General features: G+C 40.9%; 2 protein-coding genes across 3 annotated transcripts in view; both read right to left on the reverse strand.

Moving 5' to 3' along the window:
- LOC133575821 (protein FAM13A-like) overlaps positions 1 to 6,900 on the reverse strand; it is a 14,564-nt gene extending 7,664 nt beyond the window's left edge. Inside the window, exons 1-3 of the mRNA XM_061928718.2 lie at positions 5,497 to 6,900; positions 1,704 to 1,896; positions 1,429 to 1,635 (exon numbers count right to left, since the gene is read on the reverse strand). Of these exons, the coding sequence (XP_061784702.1) occupies positions 1,429 to 1,635; positions 1,704 to 1,896; positions 5,497 to 5,523 (427 nt within the window). The 5' untranslated portion in view covers positions 5,524 to 6,900. The remainder of the gene's footprint in view (positions 1 to 1,428; positions 1,636 to 1,703; positions 1,897 to 5,496) is intronic.
- A 3,397-nt stretch (positions 6,901 to 10,297) lies between these two features.
- Positions 10,298 to 18,484, reverse strand: part of slc16a9b (solute carrier family 16 member 9b) — a 40,008-nt gene continuing 31,821 nt past the window's right edge. For both annotated transcript variants that reach the window (XM_072915329.1, XM_072915330.1), the window contains 2 exons: positions 15,762 to 16,637; positions 10,298 to 11,227 (listed from right to left, as the gene is read on the reverse strand). In XM_072915329.1, the coding sequence (XP_072771430.1) occupies positions 11,043 to 11,227; positions 15,762 to 16,637 (1,061 nt within the window). In that variant the 3' untranslated portion in view covers positions 10,298 to 11,042. The remainder of the gene's footprint in view (positions 11,228 to 15,761; positions 16,638 to 18,484) is intronic.

The following is an 18,484-nucleotide window of genomic DNA, read 5'->3' on the forward strand; positions in this document are numbered from 1 at the left end:
TAACAAGTCTTAGGTGGTTTGGTAACAATTCTTAGGTGGTTTGGTAACAATTCTTAGGTAGTTTAGTAACAATTCTTGGGTGGTTTGGTAACAGTTCTTAGGTGGTTTGGTAACAGTTTTTAGGTGGTTAGGTAACAGTTTTTAGGTGGTTTGGTAACAGTTTTTAGGTGGTTAGGTAACAGTTCTTAGGTAGTTTGGTAACAATTCTTAGGTCCTTGGTAAAAATTCTTAGGTGGTTTGGTAACAATTCTTAGGTGGTTTGGTAGCAAGTCTTAGGTGGTTTGGTAGCAAGTCTTAGGTGGTTTGGTAACAATTCTTAGGTAGTTTGGTAACAATTCTTGGGTGGTTTGGTAACAGTTCTTAGGTGGTTTGGTAACAGTTTTTAGGTGGTTTGGTAACAGCTTTTAGGTGGTTTGGTAACAATTCTTAAGTCCTTGGTAACAATTCTTAGGTGGTTTGGTAACAATTCTTAGGTAGTTTGGTAACAAGTCTTTAGTGGTTTGGTAACAATTCTTAGGTAGTTTGGTTACAATTCTTAGGTGGTTTGGTAACAATTCTTAGGTGGTTTGGTAACAGTTCTTAGGTAGTTTGGTAACAATTCTTAGGTGGCTTGGTAACAATTCTTAGGTAGTTTAGTAACAATTCTTGGGTGGTGTGGTAACAGTTCTTAGGTGGTTTGGTAACAGTTTTTAGGTGGTTAGGTAACAGTTTTTAGGTGGTTTGGTAACAGTTCTTAGGTAGTTTGGTAACAAGTCTTAGGTGGTTTGGTAACAAGAGAAACATCTCTATCAGCACAAAGTGCTGCCTCGTAAATCCCCAAGGAATTTTAGAAAATCCAGACTATATTTCCTAGAATTGGGTTCATTTTTGCATGATATATTTTACCTTTAGATTTATTCTCATCCATCAGTTTCTTTTGGCCGTCTTTTTGACCCTTTTTTAATAGGCGACCTTGGATAATAGGAAGATAACGGATGGATGGATAATTAACATTATTATCATTGAAAATGTAATGTAAAATGTACAATTTGCATGCAAAGAACTCAGAAAACGTTTCGCATTTGGCAACTCTATCCTGTAGCCACGCCCCCTATGGTAATATATTTCTCTTGTTGTGACCTCTGTTTTAAGTTGAGGTGTGGTGAAATGTGTCCTCTGCCCGGGAATCATTTTTGGTGATTTAACCCCCAATTCCAAGCCTTGATGCTGAGTGCCAAGCAGGGAGGTAACGGCTCCCATTTTTATAGTCTTTGGTATGACTCGGCCGGGGTTTGAACTCACAACCTACCCATCTCAGGGCGGACACTCTAACCACTAGGCCACTGAGTAGATATATACTTTTTCACTCTCAGATGGTTCCGTCATGGTGTGTTAAGCGGGAAGCGAGCAGTTAGCCGTCTCAGTACCTGAGCTTCCTTGTAGATTTACCTCTGAAGCTCTGGACCAGAAGTCTGCGTTGGTACTCTGGCACGATCGGTTCAGGCAGTTCTTGAAAGAAGAGTTTCAGGAGCGACGCCACATTGGGCACTTGTTCCATCTCCAGGTTGACAATCTCGCCACGGTCAAACCTCTGCCTCAGCTGATGGATCCTCACCACGGAGCCACACACCTGAAAAAGACCCCGATACTCCATTCCTGGTAAGGAGAAGACATGGATTCACCACATGGTTCAGCGTGGCCCGAGGAGGCGTCTTGTCACTTGCCATGTTTCTCCAAGAACTGGACCATGTCTCGCAACACGAGTGGTATTCCGTGTACCATCTGCCCGTTTCTTCTCAACGTCTCCAGGGAAATGCCAAACACACACCTGGGATCCACTGAAGGGTTTGACACCCGCACAGGCGTAACAGTATGTGGGCTGCGAAACATTGGCATGATTACTGAAGACACTTCTTGCTGTTGAGAGAGAGGCACAACAAGAGTGGTTGGTTATTTGGTGACGACTACTAGTTTCATGCGCCATGTTGACTTCCAATGACCTGTGACCCAATAGCTCGACAAATCACTTTCTCAGCTAGACTGACCATACGTCCTCTTTTCCCCGGACATGTCCTCTTTTGCGTAGCTGTCCGGTCTGTCCGGGCGGGGTTTCTTAAATGCCTCAAATGTCCGGCATTTTGAGTTAGGGTAACAGTGAGAGTTTTGAGAGTTGACTTACAGATAACAAAGATAGTTTTGAGAGTTGACTTACAGATAATAATGAGATTTTTTTGAGTTGATTTACAGATAATGAGTTTTGAGAGTTGACTTACAGATAATAATGAGAGTTTTGAGAGTTGACTTACAGATAATAATGAGAGTTTTGAGAGTTGACTTACAGATAATAATGAGAGTTTTGAGAGTTGACTTACAGATAATAATGAGAGTTTTGAGAGTTGACTTACAGATAATAATGAGATTTTTTTGAGTTGATTTACAGATAATGAGTTTTGAGAGTTGACTTACAGATAATAATGAGAGTTTTGAGAGTTGACTTACAGATAACAAAGAGAGTTTTGAGAGTTGACTTACAGATAACAATGAGATTTTTTTGAGTTGATTTACAGATAATGAGTTTTGAGAGTTGACTTACAGATAATAATGAGAGTTTTGAGAGTTGACTTACAGATAATAATGAGAGTTTTGAGAGTTGACTTACAGATAATAATGAGAGTTTTGAGAGTTGACTTACAGATAATAATGAGAGTTTTGAGAGTTGACTTACAGATAACAATGAGAGTTTTTTGAGTTGATTTACAGATAATGAGTTTTGAGAGTTGACTTACAGATAATAATGAGAGTTTTGAGAGTTGACTTACAGATAATAATGAGAGTTTTGAAAGTTGACTTACAGATAATAATGAGAGTTGACTTACAGATAATAATGAGAGTTTTGAGAGTTGACTTACAGATAATAATGAGAGTTGACTTACAGATAATAATGAGAGTTTTGAGAGTTGACTTACAGATAATAATGAGAGTTTTGAGAGTTGACTTACAGATAATAATGAGAGTTGACTTACAGATAATAATGAGAGTTTTGAGAGTTGACTTACAGATAATAATGAGAGTTTTGAGAGTTGACTTACAGATAACAATGAGAGTTTTTTGAGTTGATTTACAGATAATGAGTTTTGAGAGTTGACTTACAGATAATAATGAGAGTTTTGAGAGTTGACTTACAGATAATAATGAGAGTTTTGAGAGTTGACTTACAGATAATAATGAGAGTTGACTTACAGATAATAATGAGAGTTTTGAGAGTTGACTTACAGATAATAATGAGAGTTGACTTACAGATAATAATGACAGTTTTGAGAGTTGACTTACAGATAATAATGAGAGTTTTGAGAGTTGACTTACAGATAATAATGAGAGTTTTGAGAGTTGACTTACAGATAATAATGAGAGTTTTGAGAGTTGACTTACAGACAACAATGAGAGTTTTGAGAGTTGACTTACAGATAATAATGAGAGTTTTGAGAGTTGACTTACAGATAATGAGAGTTGACTTACAGATAATAATGAGAGTTTTGAGAGTTGACTTACAGATAATAATGAGAGTTGACTTACAGATAATAATGAGAGTTTTGAGAGTTGACTTACAGATAATAATGAGAGTTTTGAGAGTTGACTTACAGATAATAATGAGAGTTTTGAGAGTTGACTTACAGATAATAATGAGTTTTGAGAGTTGACTTACAGATAATAATGAGAGTTTTGAGAGTTGACTTACAGATAATAATGAGAGTTTTGAGAGTTGACTTACAGATAATAATGAGAGTTTTGAGAGTTGACTTACAGATAACAATGAGTTTTGAGAGTTGACTTACAGATAATAATGAGAGTTTTGAGAGTTGACTTACAGATAACAATGAGAGTTTTGAGAGTTGACTTACAGATAATAATGAGAGTTTTGAGAGTTGACTTACAGATAATAATGAGAGTTGACTTACAGATAATAATGAGAGTTTTGAGAGTTGACTTACAGATAATAATGAGGGTTGACTTACAGATAATAATGACAGTTTTGAGAGTTGACTTACAGATAATAATGAGAGTTTTGAGAGTTGACTTACAGATAATAATGAGAGTTGACTTACAGATAATAATGAGAGTTTTGAGAGTTGACTTACAGATAATAATGAGAGTTTTGAGAGTTGACTTACAGATAATAATGAGAGTTGACTTACAGATAATAATGAGAGTTTTGAGAGTTGACTTACAGATAATAATGAGAGTTTTGAGAGTTGACTTACAGATAATAATGAGAGTTTTGAGAGTTGACTTACAGACAACAATGAGAGTTTTGAGAGTTGACTTACAGATAATGAGAGTTGACTTACAGATAATAATGAGTTTTGAGAGTTGACTTACAGATAATAATGAGAGTTGACTTACAGATAATAATGAGAGTTTTGAGAGTTGACTTACAGATAATAATGAGAGTTTTGAGAGTTGACTTACAGATAATAATGAGAGTTTTGAGAGTTGACTTACAGATAATAATGAGTTTTGAGAGTTGACTTACAGATAATAATGAGAGTTTTGAGAGTTGACTTACAGATAATAATGAGAGTTTTGAGAGTTGATTTACAGATAACAAAGAGAGTTTTGAGAGTTGACTTACAGATAATGAGAGTTTTGAGAGTTGACTTACAGATAATAATGAGAGTTTTGAGAGTTGACTTACAGATAACAATGAGAGTTGACTTACAGATAACAAAGAGAGTCTTGAGAGTTGACTTACAGATAATAATGAGAGTTTTGAGAGTTGACTTACAGATAACAACGAGAGTTTTGAGAGTTGACTTACAGATAACAATGAGAGTTTTGAGAGTTGACTTACAGATAACAACGAGAGTTTTGAGAGTTGACTTACAGATAACAATGAGAGTTTTGAGAGTTGACTTACAGATAATAATGAGAGTTTTGAGAGTTGACTTACAGATAATAATGAGAGTTTTGAGAGTTGACTTACAGATACCAATGAGAGTTTTGAGAGTTGACTTACAGATAACAATGAGAGTTGACTTACAGATAATAATGAGAGTTTTGAGAGTTGACATACAGATAACAAAGAGAGTTTTGAGAGTTGACTTACAGATAATAATGAGAGTTTTGAGAGTTGACTTACAGATAATAATGAGTTTTGAGAGTTGACTTACAGATAATAATGAGAGTTTTGAGAGTTGACTTACAGATAACAATGAGAGTTTTGAGAGTTGACTTACAGATAACAATGAGAGTTTTGAGAGTTGACTTACAGATAATAATGAGAGTTTTGAGAGTTGACTTACAGATAACAATGAGAGTTTTGAGAGTGGACTTACAGATAACAATGAGAGTTTTGAGAGTAGACTTACAGATAATGAGAGTTTTGAGAGTTGACTTACAGATAATAATGAGAGTTTTGAGAGTTGACTTACAGATAATAATGAGAGTTGACTTACAGATAACAATGAGTTTTGAGAGTTGACTTACAGATAATAATGAGAGTTTTGAGAGTGGACTTACAGATAATAATGAGAGTTTCCCTCCCATTTTCCGGCTGATGGGCAGGGAGGAGTCACGTGGCTCTACTTGGGTGGCGTGATCTTCTTCTTCATTGCAGCCATTTGCTCTCGGAGAAAGTTGTCTAATGTAAGACAACTACTGACTTTTTATATCGATTCATTATCGCTAGAAATTGCATAATGTCAATAATTAGCGGGCTAAACGATGACGTAGCTTGTATCTTCCGGTATTCAGTCAGCCGAGTGGCGTAGTAATATGCTACGGTGACGCGGCACATACGCAGTGGTCGTTCGGTCAATTTAGCGTGCTTGTTTACTTACCAATCCACTTTAACAATTTAGATAACAAAGAAAATTATTTATTTTTCATTTTAAGATGCGAGAAATTACCCGAAAAAGACATAATGGGATTGGACAGCGAGTTGTTCTACCGGAACTACTTTACGTAACGCCGGAACACTTGTAAGGCACTTTCAGGTTAGTATGACCAATTAATTGCGCTTTTATTTTGTGTGCTATTCACACAATAGCGTTGTGATGGTGTTCTTATCATTACGTCATCAATAGCGTGTAGGCAAAAGTGACGTTTTCTTTATTAAAACATGAGCGGCGTATCCGTCAACTACTTCCGTTACAGTGACGTCACAAGCCACGCCCACAGGTGTGTCGCATCAGAGGACATAAAAGCTTGGGAATGTGCTCTGATTGAAAAAATAGATTTAAATAAGTGTTTGATGGAGCAGGGAGGCTTGGCAAAACGTTTTTATTTGTCACATTGAATACAAAATATAATAAGAAATAAAGACACAGACATAAGTGTAAAAGAATAGCCTCTGCAAGGTCACAGACATAAAAATGCTACAAAAATAATACAAATTAACAACAAAAAAACATCACTTTCCATTACTGCAACTAATTGCAGTGGTCTCTTGACAACGTCCTAGTTATGATTGTATGTACACAACTTTAAACAAGAGCAATTCTTGACAGATCTACCGCCAGGTGCATATAAAAGTCACAAGTACATCGGACTTAAACAAACTAGTGCTAATACAAAAAAGTATATCAAACATTTAGGCACACGTAATCTGCACGTGTGCTTGCAGATACTTAACATGTACCAAAACAATGGGAAAGGGACCACAGCCTGGTCCAAAAATAATGCCATCACGTCGTCGATGTCGACAAACTGTCACATACTTGCCAACACTCACAACTTTACCGGGAGAGTCCTGAATTTCAGTGCCCCTCAGGAAAATCTCCCGGGGCAACCATTCTCACGAATTTCTCCCGATTTCCACCCGGACAACAATATTGGGGGCGTGCCTTTAGCGTCCTCTCTCACATGAAACCTTCACCCTTTAACGTTCGCATGCTTATATATATATATATATATATATATATATATATATATATATACACACAGGTAAAAGCCAGTAAATTAGAATATTTTGAAAAACTTGATTTATTTCAGTAATTGCATTCAAAAGGTGTAACTTGTACATTATATTTATTCATTGCACACAGACTGATGCATTCAAATGTTTATTTCATTTAATTTTGATGATTTGAAGTGGCAACAAATGAAAATCCAAAATTCCGTGTGTCACAAAATTAGAATATTACTTAAGGCTAATACAAAAAAGGCATTTTTAGAAATGTTGGCCAACTGAAAAGTATGAAAATGAAAAATATGAGCATGTACAATACTCAATACTTGGTTGGAGCTCCTTTTGCCTCAATTACTGCGTTAATGCGGCGTGGCATGGAGTCGATGAGTTTCTGGCACTGCTCAGGTGTTATGAGAGCCCAGGTTGCTCTGATAGTGGCCTTCAACTCTTCTGCGTTTTTGGGTCTGGCATTCTGCATCTTCCTTTTCACAATACCCCACAGATTTTCTATGGGGCTAAGGTCAGGGGAGTTGGCGGGCCAATTTAGAACAGAAATACCATGGTCCGTAAACCAGGCACGGGTAGATTTTGCGCTGTGTGCAGGCGCCAAGTCCTGTTGGAACTTGAAATCTCCATCTCCATAGAGCAGGTCAGCAGCAGGAAGCATGAAGTGCTCTAAAACTTGCTGGTAGACGGCTGCGTTGACCCTGGATCTCAGGAAACAGAGTGGACCGACACCAGCAGATGACATGGCACCCCAAACCATCACTGATGGTGGAAACTTTACACTAGACTTCAGGCAACGTGGATCCTGTGCCTCTCCTGTCTTCCTCCAGACTCTGGGACCTCGATTTCCAAAGGAAATGCAAAATTTGCATGGTTGGGTGATGGTTTGGGGTGCCATGTCATCTGCTGGTGTCGGTCCACTCTGTTTCCTGAGATCCAGGGTCAACGCAGCCGTCTACCAGCAAGTTTTAGAGCACCTCATGCTTCCTGCTGCTGACCTGCTCTATGGAGATGGAGATTTCAAGTTCCAACAGGACTTGGCGCCTGCACACAGCGCAAAATCTACCCGTGCCTGGTTTACGGACCATGGTATTTCTGTTCTAAATTGGCCCGCCAACTCCCCTGACCTTAGCCCCATAGAAAATCTGTGGGGTATTGTGAAAAGGAAGATGCAGAATGCCAGACCCAAAAACGCAGAAGAGTTGAAGGCCACTATCAGAGCAACCTGGGCTCTCATAACACCTGAGCAGTGCCAGAAACTCATCGACTCCATGCCACGCCGCATTAACGCAGTAATTGAGGCAAAAGGAGCTCCGACCAAGTATTGAGTATTGTACATGCTCATATTTTTCATTTTCATACTTTTCAGTTGGCCAACATTTCTAAAAATCCCTTTTTTGTATTAGCCTTAAGTAATATTCTAATTTTGTGACACACGGAATTTTGGATTTTCATTTGTTGCCACTTCAAATCATCAAAATTAAATGAAATAAACATTTGAATGCATCAGTCTGTGTGCAATGAATAAATATAATGTACAAGTTACACCTTTTGAATGCAATTACTGAAATAAATCAAGTTTTTCAAAATATTCTAATTTACTGGCTTTTACCTGTATATATGTATATATATATATATATATATATATATATATATATATATATATATATACAGAGGTGGGTAGTAACGCGCTACATTTACTCCGTTACATCTACTTGAGTAACTTTTGGGATAAATTGCACTTCTAAGAGTAGTTTTATTGCAACATACTTTTACTTTTACTTGAGTATATTTATAGAGAAGAAACGCTACTTTTACTCCGCTCCATTTATCTACATTCAGCTCGCTACTCGCGACTGATTTTTATCCATCTGTTAATGCACGCTTTGTTTGTTTTGGTTTGTCAGACAGACCTTCAAAGTAGGATCTATCGCATGCCTGCGTTTCACCAATCAAATGCAGTCGCTGGTGACGTTTGACTCCGTTTCACCAATCAAACAGAGCTTAAGCTTACATGAACTCAACATCAAATTTGAGGAAGCACATGGCGGTAAGTAACATTAGTAGATATTTTGGCTGTCACCGAAGGCTGATGTTAGCTTCCCTGCTATGAATCACTGTCAAATGTACATCGTGTGGGGACATTTATTAACGCACTGCAGCCTCATAGACAGACAGACAGACACACACACACACACACACACACACACACACACACACACACACACACATGCATACAAACACCAATCAGAAGTGCACAGTGTGTTCCCAGGTGCAGCCCACACCTATCAGTTTATGGTTTGCGTAAAGGCTAACTTGTTATTTTCCTTTGTAATCTCTGCCTACTGAGCCTATGGTGCTGTTAAGTTATTGTGCCTCAATTTGCCTTCATTTTTTTTATGTTAATGTATTATTATTTAATTTTTAGTTGCTTAAGAGATATTCCTGGCTCTGAATTTGCTCATTGCTATTTTTATGTTTTTGTGCATTATTTGTTGCCGTCATCATTAAACGAACAGGTTACTCATCAGTTACTCAGTACTTGAGTAGTTTTTTTCACAACATACTTTTTACTTTTACTCAAGTAAATATTTGGGTGACTACTCCTTACGTTTACTTGAGTAATACATCTCTAAAGTAACAGTACTCTTACTTGAGTACAATTTCTGGCTACTCTACCCACCTCTGTATGTATATATATATATATATATATATATATATATATATATATATATACATATATATATATACATATATTAGAGATGCGCGGTTTGCGGGCACAACCGCGGAGTCCGCGGATTATCCGCGGATCGGGCGGATGAAATTTTAAAAAATTAGATTTTATCCGCGGGTCGGGTCGGGCGGTTGAAATAAAAAAAAAAAAAGATTTTAAATAGATTCAGGCGGGTGGCAGTTAAACCAATTGGGAAATATATATATTGGGGTGTGGCTCACCCTGGTTGATATAGACAGCAGGACGGTGGCCATGGAAGTTGGAACCCGCTAAGGAGTGTGTAACAACCCACCTGCCGAATCAACTAGCCCTGAAAATGGATGGCGCTGGAGCGTCGGGCCCATACCCGGCCGTCGCCGGCAGCGAGACGCGCTTGGAGGTGCGCTCAGCGCGGCTCCCATATGATTGCGCACTGGTGTGCGTCTGGGCCGTGACAGCGTGGCACGCATTGAATGTCTGTGCTACATTGGATCAGTCTCCTTTCTTTAACAGGCAAAAGCTTTATAACCTCACTAATGCCTTGCATCGTCTATATTAGATATATAACAACGGGCGGGTGCGGGCGGATGCGGTTCTGATTAAATGTTAGATCGGGTGGATGGCTGATGGTTGACGACTTTCTGATGCGGTTGCGGATGAAATAATTGCCTATCCGCGCATCTCTAATATATATATATATATATATATATATATATACACCCCCCCCCCCCCTCTCCTCTGCGGGCTTTTTGAATATCTCCCTAATTCTGAGGTCTCAAGGTTGGCAAGTATGCAAACTGATCATTACTAGATGGCAACATACTGCATGTAGGACCTAAACTATTAGAAACTGAGTAATACAATGCAGCTCTGCTACCGCAACGACAGACGTGTGCTTAGTGGAGGTGTACCCAATGCTGTGACCAGTCGTTGTACATCCATCCATCCATTTTTCTACCGCACATAACTTAAGAAAATAAAGTACTGTTCCAACGATTGTTACGTGTTGACAGGCATGAACTATTGATACTTTGGTAATACACACAGTCATTAACACAATACAGACGAAAAATCAATACAAAAATGTATTTAAAGTGTGTGAATTGTCGAAGGGTCTTTTTTGTGCATTTTCAGTGGTTTCAAGTTTCAAGACCCGAGCGGCCATTTGGCAAGGTTATATATTGTTTGGCCTACAAAATAAGAGCGGCACAGGCAGCGGGGTGGATGTGCAGTGCGTGTGATTGGCATGGACCTGAGAAACGCAGGCTCGGTTTAAAAGGATGCCGCCCGGATTTCCCTTGGAAAGTGTTTTTGGTGCATTGGAACCTGGCAGCAGTTGTCGGGGGAAAACCCCGGTGTAGTCAGAGTTGCTGCAGATATGACCGTCGCTAATAGCAGAGTGCTTGGATTGCAGTGCTAACCAAAATGTGCTCGTATTCACGCCACCGAGGCCACTTTGTTGCAGTTGCTGGTGTATTGGACGTCCGGTCTGTCGTTCTCGGACGGCTTGGTCTTCCAGCAGGGAAGCGTGAGCACGGAGAGGACCAGCGCTCCCAGCAGCACACTGCTCCCACTGAAGTAGAACGCCATGTCATAAGACTGGGTCCAGTCAAAGAACCACCCTAAGAAGTGTTGAAAAGACAAGGTTAGTCGGCAAAACAGGCAGTAGTTAGTACTCCGTTTTTCGATAGTTCAGTCATGGTGTGTGAAGTGGGATCGATTCAAAGGTAGTTCTGTCATTTTGCACAAAGTAGCTCTGCCATAGTTCTTAGGTAGTTCTCTGACTTTGCACAAAAACAAGATCTTAGGTATATGTCACATGCCAAAAAAAGGAGTTCCTCAGGAGTCCTGACTCAGCTTTTCGGTAGTCACTTGACCAGAGAAAACATTCTGTCATGGTCGTTCTGTCATAGTATCTGAAGCGGGATCAATTGTAAGGTTCAGTTCAGTTCCAGTTCACATTGCTTTGAAGCAGGTTGAAATCTTAGGTCGATAGCTAACTTTCCACAATATAGACCGAGTTCTTTGGCAGCAAATTGGGATACGTTCTTTGAGAAACATGGGCTCAGTTCATTGTGATTTTCATTGAAGCAGGTCAAGATCTTAGTTCTGTCACTGCAAAACTCACTTAGTCTGTATTTCTGCTACAGTTCATAGATAGTTCTGTCACATGCCACAAAAATAGAACAAATTCTTCTGGAATCCTGCCACAGTTTTTCGGTAGTCACTTGCCCAGAGAAAACATTCTGTCATGGTCGTTCTGTCATAGTATCTGAAGCGGGATCAATTGTAAGGTTCAGTTCAGTTTCAGTTCACATTGCTTTGAAGCAGGTTGAAATCTTAGGTCGATAGCTAACTTTCCACCAGATAGACCTAGTTCTTTGGCAGTTCTACCTCAGTTGTTAGCCAGTTCTGTCAAGGAGTGCAAATTGGGATAAGTTCTAAGGAAGTCACTTTGAGAAAAATGGGTCTTCGTTTTGAGAGAGTCATTTTCATTGAAGCAGGTCAAGATCTTAGTTCTGTTACTGCAACACTCCCTTAGTTATTCTGTATTTTTGCTACAGTTCTCAGATAGTTCTGTCACATGCCACAAAAATGGACCGAATTCTTCTGGAATCATGCCACAGTTTTCCGGTAGTCACTTGCCCAAAGCAAACATTCTGTCATGGTCGTTCTGTCATAGTGTCTGAAGCGGGATCAATTCTAAGGTTCAGTTCAGTTCCAGTTCACATTGCTTTGAAGCAGGTTGAAATCTTAGGTCGATAGCTAACTTTCCACAATATAGACCTAGTTCTTTGGCAGCAAATTGGGATACGTTCTTTGAGAAACATGGGCTCAGTTCATAGTGATTTTCATTGAAGCAGGTCAAGATCTTAGTTCTGTCACTGCAAAACTCACTTAGTTAGTCTGTATTTCTGCTACAGTTCATAGATAGTTCTGTCACATGCCACAAAAAGAGAACAAATTCTTCTGGAATCCTGCCACAGTTTTTCGGTAGTCACTTGCCCAGAGAAAACATTCTGTCATGGTCGTTCGGTCATAGTATCTGAAGCGGGATCAATTGTAAGGTTCAGTTCAGTTTCAGTTCACATTGCTTTGAAGCAGGTTGAAATCTTAGGTCGATAGCTAACTTTCCACAATATAGACCTAGTTCTTTGGCAGCAAATTGGGATACGTTCTTTGAGAAACATGGGCTCAGTTCATAGTGATTTTCATTGAAGCAGGTCAAGATCTTAGTTCTGTCACTGCAAAACTCACTTAGTTAGTCTGTATTTCTGCTACAGTTCATAGATAGTTCTGTCACATGCCACAAAAATAGAACAAATTCTGCTGGAATCCTGCCACAGTTTTTCGGTAGTCACTTGCCCAGAGAAAACATTCTGTCATGGTCGTTCTGTCATAGTATCTGAAGCGGGATCAATTGTAAGATTCAGTTCAGTTCCAGTTCACATTGCTTGAAGCAGGTTGAAATCTTAGGTCGATAGCTAACTTTCCACCAGATAGACCTAGTTCTTTGGCAGTTCTTGTTAGCCAGTTCTGTCAAGGAGTGCAAATTGGGATAAGTTCTAAGGAAGTCACTTTGGGAAAAATGGGCTCCGTTTAGAGAGTCATTTTCATTGAAGCAGGTCAAGATCTTAGTTCTGTCACTGCAACACTCACTTAGTTATTCTGTATTTTTGCTACAGTTCATAGATAGTTCTGTCACATGCCACAAAAAAGGACCGAATTCTTCTGGAATCATGCCACAGTTTTCCGGTAGTCACTTGCCCAAAGCAAACATTCTGTCATGGTCATTCTGTCATAGTGTCTGAAGCGGGATCAATTCTAAGGTTCAGTTCAGTTCCAGTTCACATTGCTTTGAAGCAGGTTGAAATCTTAGGTCGATAGCTAACTTTCCACAATATAGACCTAGTTCTTTGGCAGCAAATTGGGATACGTTCTTTGAGAAACATGGGCTCAGTTCATAGTGATTTTCATTGAAGCAGGTCAAGATCTTAGTTCTGTCACTGCAAAACTCACTTAGTTAGTCTGTATTTCTGCTACAGTTCATAGATAGTTCTGTCACATGCCACAAAAATGGACCGAATTCTTCTGGAATCATGCCACAGTTTTCCGGTAGTCACATGCCCAAAGCAAACATTCTGTCATGGTCATTCTGTCATAGTGTCTGAAGCGGGATCAATTCTAAGGTTCAGTTCAGTTCCAGTTCACATTGCTTGAAGCAGGTTGAAATCTTAGGTCGATAGCTAACGTTCCACCAGATAGACCTAGTTCTTTGGTAGTTCTACCTCCGTTAGCCAGTTCTGTCAAGGAGTGCAAATCGGGATAAGTTCTAAGGCAGTCACTTTGAGAAAAATAGTAGTAGTAGTAATAGTTCTGTCATTTTGCACAAAGTAGTGCTTTGGTAGTTCTGCCATAGTTCTTAGGTAGTTCTCTGACTTTGCACAAAACAAGATCTTAGGTATATGTCGCATGCCAAAAAAAAGGAGTTCCTCAGGAGTCCTGACTCAGCTTTTCGGTAGTCACTTGCCCAGAGAAAACATTCTGTCATGGTCATTCTGTCATAGTGTCTGAAGCGGGATCAATTCTAAGGTTCAGTTCAGTTCCAGTTCACATTGCTTTGAAGCAGGTTGAAATCTTAGGTCGATAGCTAACTTTCCACAATATAGACCTAGTTCTTTGGCAGCAAATTGGGATACGTTCTTTGAGAAACATGGGCTCAGTTCATAGTGATTTTCATTGAAGCAGGTCAAGATCTTAGTTCTGTCACTGCAAAACTCACTTAGTTAGTCTGTATTTCTGCTACAGTTCATAGATAGTTCTGTCACATGCCACAAAAATAGAACTAATTCTTCTGGAATCCTGCCACAGTTCTTCGGTAGTCACTTGCCCAGAGAAAACATTCTGTCATGGTCGTTCTGTCATAGTATCTGAAGCGGGATCAATTGTAAGGTTCAGTTCAGTTCCAGTTCACATTGCTTGAAGCAGGTTGAAATCTTAGGTCGATAGCTAACTTTCCACCAGATAGACCTAGTTCTTTGGCAGTTCTTGTTAGCCAATTCTGTCAAGGAGTGCAAATTGGGATAAGTTCTAAGGAAGTCACTTTGAGAAAAATAGACTCCGTTTAGAGTCATTTTCATTGAAGCAGGTCAAGATCTTAGTTCTGTCACTGCAACACTCACTTAGTTATTCTGTATTTTTGCTACAGTTCTCAGATAGTTCTGTCACATGCCACAAAAATGGACCGAATTCTTCTGGAATCATGCCACAGTTTTCCGGTAGTCACATGCCCAAAGCAAACATTCTGTCATGGTCGTTCTGTCATAGTGTCTGAAGCGGGATTAATTCTAAGGTTCAGTTCGGTCACTAGCTTTAGGCAGGTCTAGATCTTAGGTAGATAGGTCACTTCCCACCAAATTGACCTCGTTCTTTGGCAGTTCTGCTGCAATTCTTAGGTAGTTCTGTCATGGTGTGAAGAATGAGATTAATTCTTAGGATCGTGTCTCTGGATCTTGTCATTCATCCAGGTCATTGTATTCTCAGGGAATTCAATCGACAGCAACTAGACTGTTCAGTTTGTCTTAGAAGATGTTTTCGCCTCTCCCAAGTAGGCTTGATCAGTTAATGCTCATAGACTTAAATTGGTCCGATCTAGTCTTATTCTTAGGATCAATTCTAAGGAAGTCACTTTCAGCAAAATTGGCTTAGTTCGTAGGAAGTTATTTTCATTGAAACAGGTCAAGATTTTAGTGCTCTCACCGCAAAACTGACTTTGTTATTCTGTGTTTCTGCCACGGTTCTTAGGTAGTTTGGTAATTGAGCATGTGTAGAAAAATGGACAATAAAGAGTGTTTGAAGTCTTGAATTATGTCATGGTTTGCAAAGCAGGATCAATTCTAAGGTGGTTCTGTCACTTTTCTTGGGGTGGGGTCGATATTTTAGGTACTCTGCGATCAGATGTAGTTTTTGTTGGTAGTTCTGACTCAGTTCTTATGTCCTGATGCCTGGAGTGGGATCTTTTCTAAGAGATTTCTGTCACTTGGTGTGAAGTGGGTTCAGTGCCCAGGCAGGATGGATTCTAAAGTAGTTTTATCACATAAAAAACATACATGGTTTTTGTCTCTTAGCTTGGTCAGTTGCAAGCACGCCACTTACCAACAACAGGAGGTCCGAGCATGATCCCAAACCCGCCAAAGAACATGACGATTCCGTGGGCTTGTGTGAGTCTGTCCAAGCCAACAATCTTCGTGGTTATGTAAGAGGTGATGGACCAGTTTCCTGAGAAGAAGCCCAGGACGGCGCAGAGGATCTGCAGTCCAATGTAGCTCTTGGTGATGGGGATGAGCAGCAGCACGGCACCACCAGCAAACATGGTGAAAGCATACAAGTAGATGCTATTGATCCACCTAATGTCCACCATGATACCCAGCACCAGTTTGCCCACGCAAGTTGCTATGGCCCCAATGGACACCAGAGGAATGACGCTGACTTCTTCGATCAGTCCCTGGCTCTGAGCCACGTCCTCGATGAAGAGCACCGGAGGGAACGCTCCCAGGCTGAACAGGAAGACCGCAATGCAGAAGGCCACCATGGCTTGGTTCTGCAGAATCTCATACATGGAGTGCATGTACTTGGAGTAGGCCTGCTTCTTCTTCTTGATCACTTTCATGATGCCCAACCGAGCCAGGAGGCTGCTTCTCTTCTCCACCTGAATGGCGGAGTCTTTGCCGTCAATGGCGATGAGAAGCTCCTTCGCCATCAGACTTTTCTCCTGAGCGGACGTGGTGGACCCGTTTCCGATCTTCAGGTCATCCAACTGGGGCTTCTCGAAGAGCTGCTCCTCCGTGTCGCGCTCCAGAGCCGCCTTCTGCTTGAGGTAGTAGCCCGGCATGTTGAGGGGCCTCATGAAGCCGGCGCAGGCCATGAGGTTCAGCGCCAGAGCTCCAATGATTAGAAGGCAGCCGTCCAGGCCGTAGAGCACGATCAGCTCGTTCTGAGCGGTGGCGTAGATGAAGGCGCCGACGCTGGTGCCTGCGGGACACAAAGCGACTGCAGTCAAGGGATGTCACGGAGAGACAGCAATATTTGCATGCAAAAACAGACATCACGTAATTTATTTCACATGTTTTAGTACAAAACATGCATGAAAATACATTCAAGTTTGATAAAGGGGAGGAGATCTTGCCCCAAGTGGAGGAGTTCAAGTACCTCGGAGTCTTGTTCACGAGTGAGGGAAGAGTGGATCGTGAGATCGACAGGCGGATCGGTGCGGCGTCTTCAGTAATGCGGACGCTGTATCGATCCGTTGTGGTGAAGAAGGAGCTGAGCCGGAAGGCAAAGCTCTCAATTTACCGGTCGATCTACGTTCCCATCCTCACCTATGGTCATGAGCTTTGGGTTATGACCGAAAGGACAAGATCACGGGTACAAGCGGCCCAAATGAGTTTCCTCCGCCGGGTGGCGGGGCTCTCCCTTAGAGATAGGGTGAGAAGCTCTGCCATCCAGGGGGAGCTCAAAGTAAAGCCGCTGCTCCTCCACATGGAGAGGAGCCAGATGAGGTGGTTCGGGCATCTGGTCAGGATGCCACCCGAACGCCTCCCTAGGGAGGTGTTTAGGGCACGTCCGACCGGTAGGAGGCCACGGGGAAGACCCAGGACACGTTGGGAAGACTATGTCTCCCGGCTGGCCTGGGAACGCCTCGGGATCCCCTGGGAGGAGCTGGACGAAGTGGCTGGGGAGAGGGAAGTCTGGGCTTCCCTGCTTAGGCTGCTGCCCCCGCGACCCGACCTCGGATAAGCGGAAGAAGATGGATGGATGGATGGATGGAAACTTATTATGGGCCCTAAAGTTTGACCCCATAATAAGTTGAATTGACTTAAAGGGGAACTGCACTTTTTTGGAATGTTGCCTATCGTTCAAAATCATTATGAGAGACAACACACGTGTCTTTTTAATGGGTGGGAGGTTTTAAAAGGTGACAAAAACACTTGAAAGATGCGGCTAATGAGAGTCATCGTTGTAGCCTTCAAAGTCTCTAAAACAACTTTTATATACACACTGCAAGTATATATGTAATGTAGTAACAGACACCTTCATAACGATATGTAATATGTACAATATACACACTGCAAATATATATATATAATGTAGTAACAGACACCTTCATAACGATATGTAATATGTACAATATACACACTGCAAATATATATATATAATGTAGTAACCATACTTGCCAACCCTCCCGGATTTTCCGGGAGACTCCCGAAATTCAGCGCCTCTCCCGAAAACCTCCCGGGACAAATTTTCTCCCGAAAATCTCCTGAAATTCAGGCGGAGCTGGAGGGGGCGTGGCCTCCAGCTCCATGCGGACCTGAGTGACGTGTTGACAGCCTGTTCACACGTCCGCTTTCCCACAATTTAAACAGCTAATGATGGAGGGCGAGTTCTTGGTTTCTTATGTGGGTTTATTGATAGGCAGTTTCATTAACGTCCTCCCAGCGCGGTAACAACACACAACAACAGCAGTCAAGTTTTCCGTAAAGCAGTTGGTCTGCCGTAAACAGCAATGTTGTGACACTTTTAAACAGGACAATACTGCCATCTACTGTACATGCATATGTGACCCACCCATAATGTGTCACATTTTTGTGTTGATTTATTTATTTTATTTTGTGGTTTGAATTCATTTTTGGAGCTGTCATTACACATTTATCAGTATTCACATTGGTCAGTAGGGGGCAGTAGGGCGTTTCTTCCCAATTTAATGCTATCACCTGCAGACCGGAAGTGTCTTGTCATTCTGATGAGTGCGACCAGTCTGTGAACAATTGAAACGTCCTGTGTGCTTTTTCCTCCTGTATAACAGGTTAGTTTTGGTG

Source organism: Nerophis lumbriciformis, linkage group LG02, assembly GCF_033978685.3.
Source record: "Nerophis lumbriciformis linkage group LG02, RoL_Nlum_v2.1, whole genome shotgun sequence".
Taxonomy (NCBI): Eukaryota; Metazoa; Chordata; class Actinopteri; order Syngnathiformes; family Syngnathidae; genus Nerophis; species Nerophis lumbriciformis.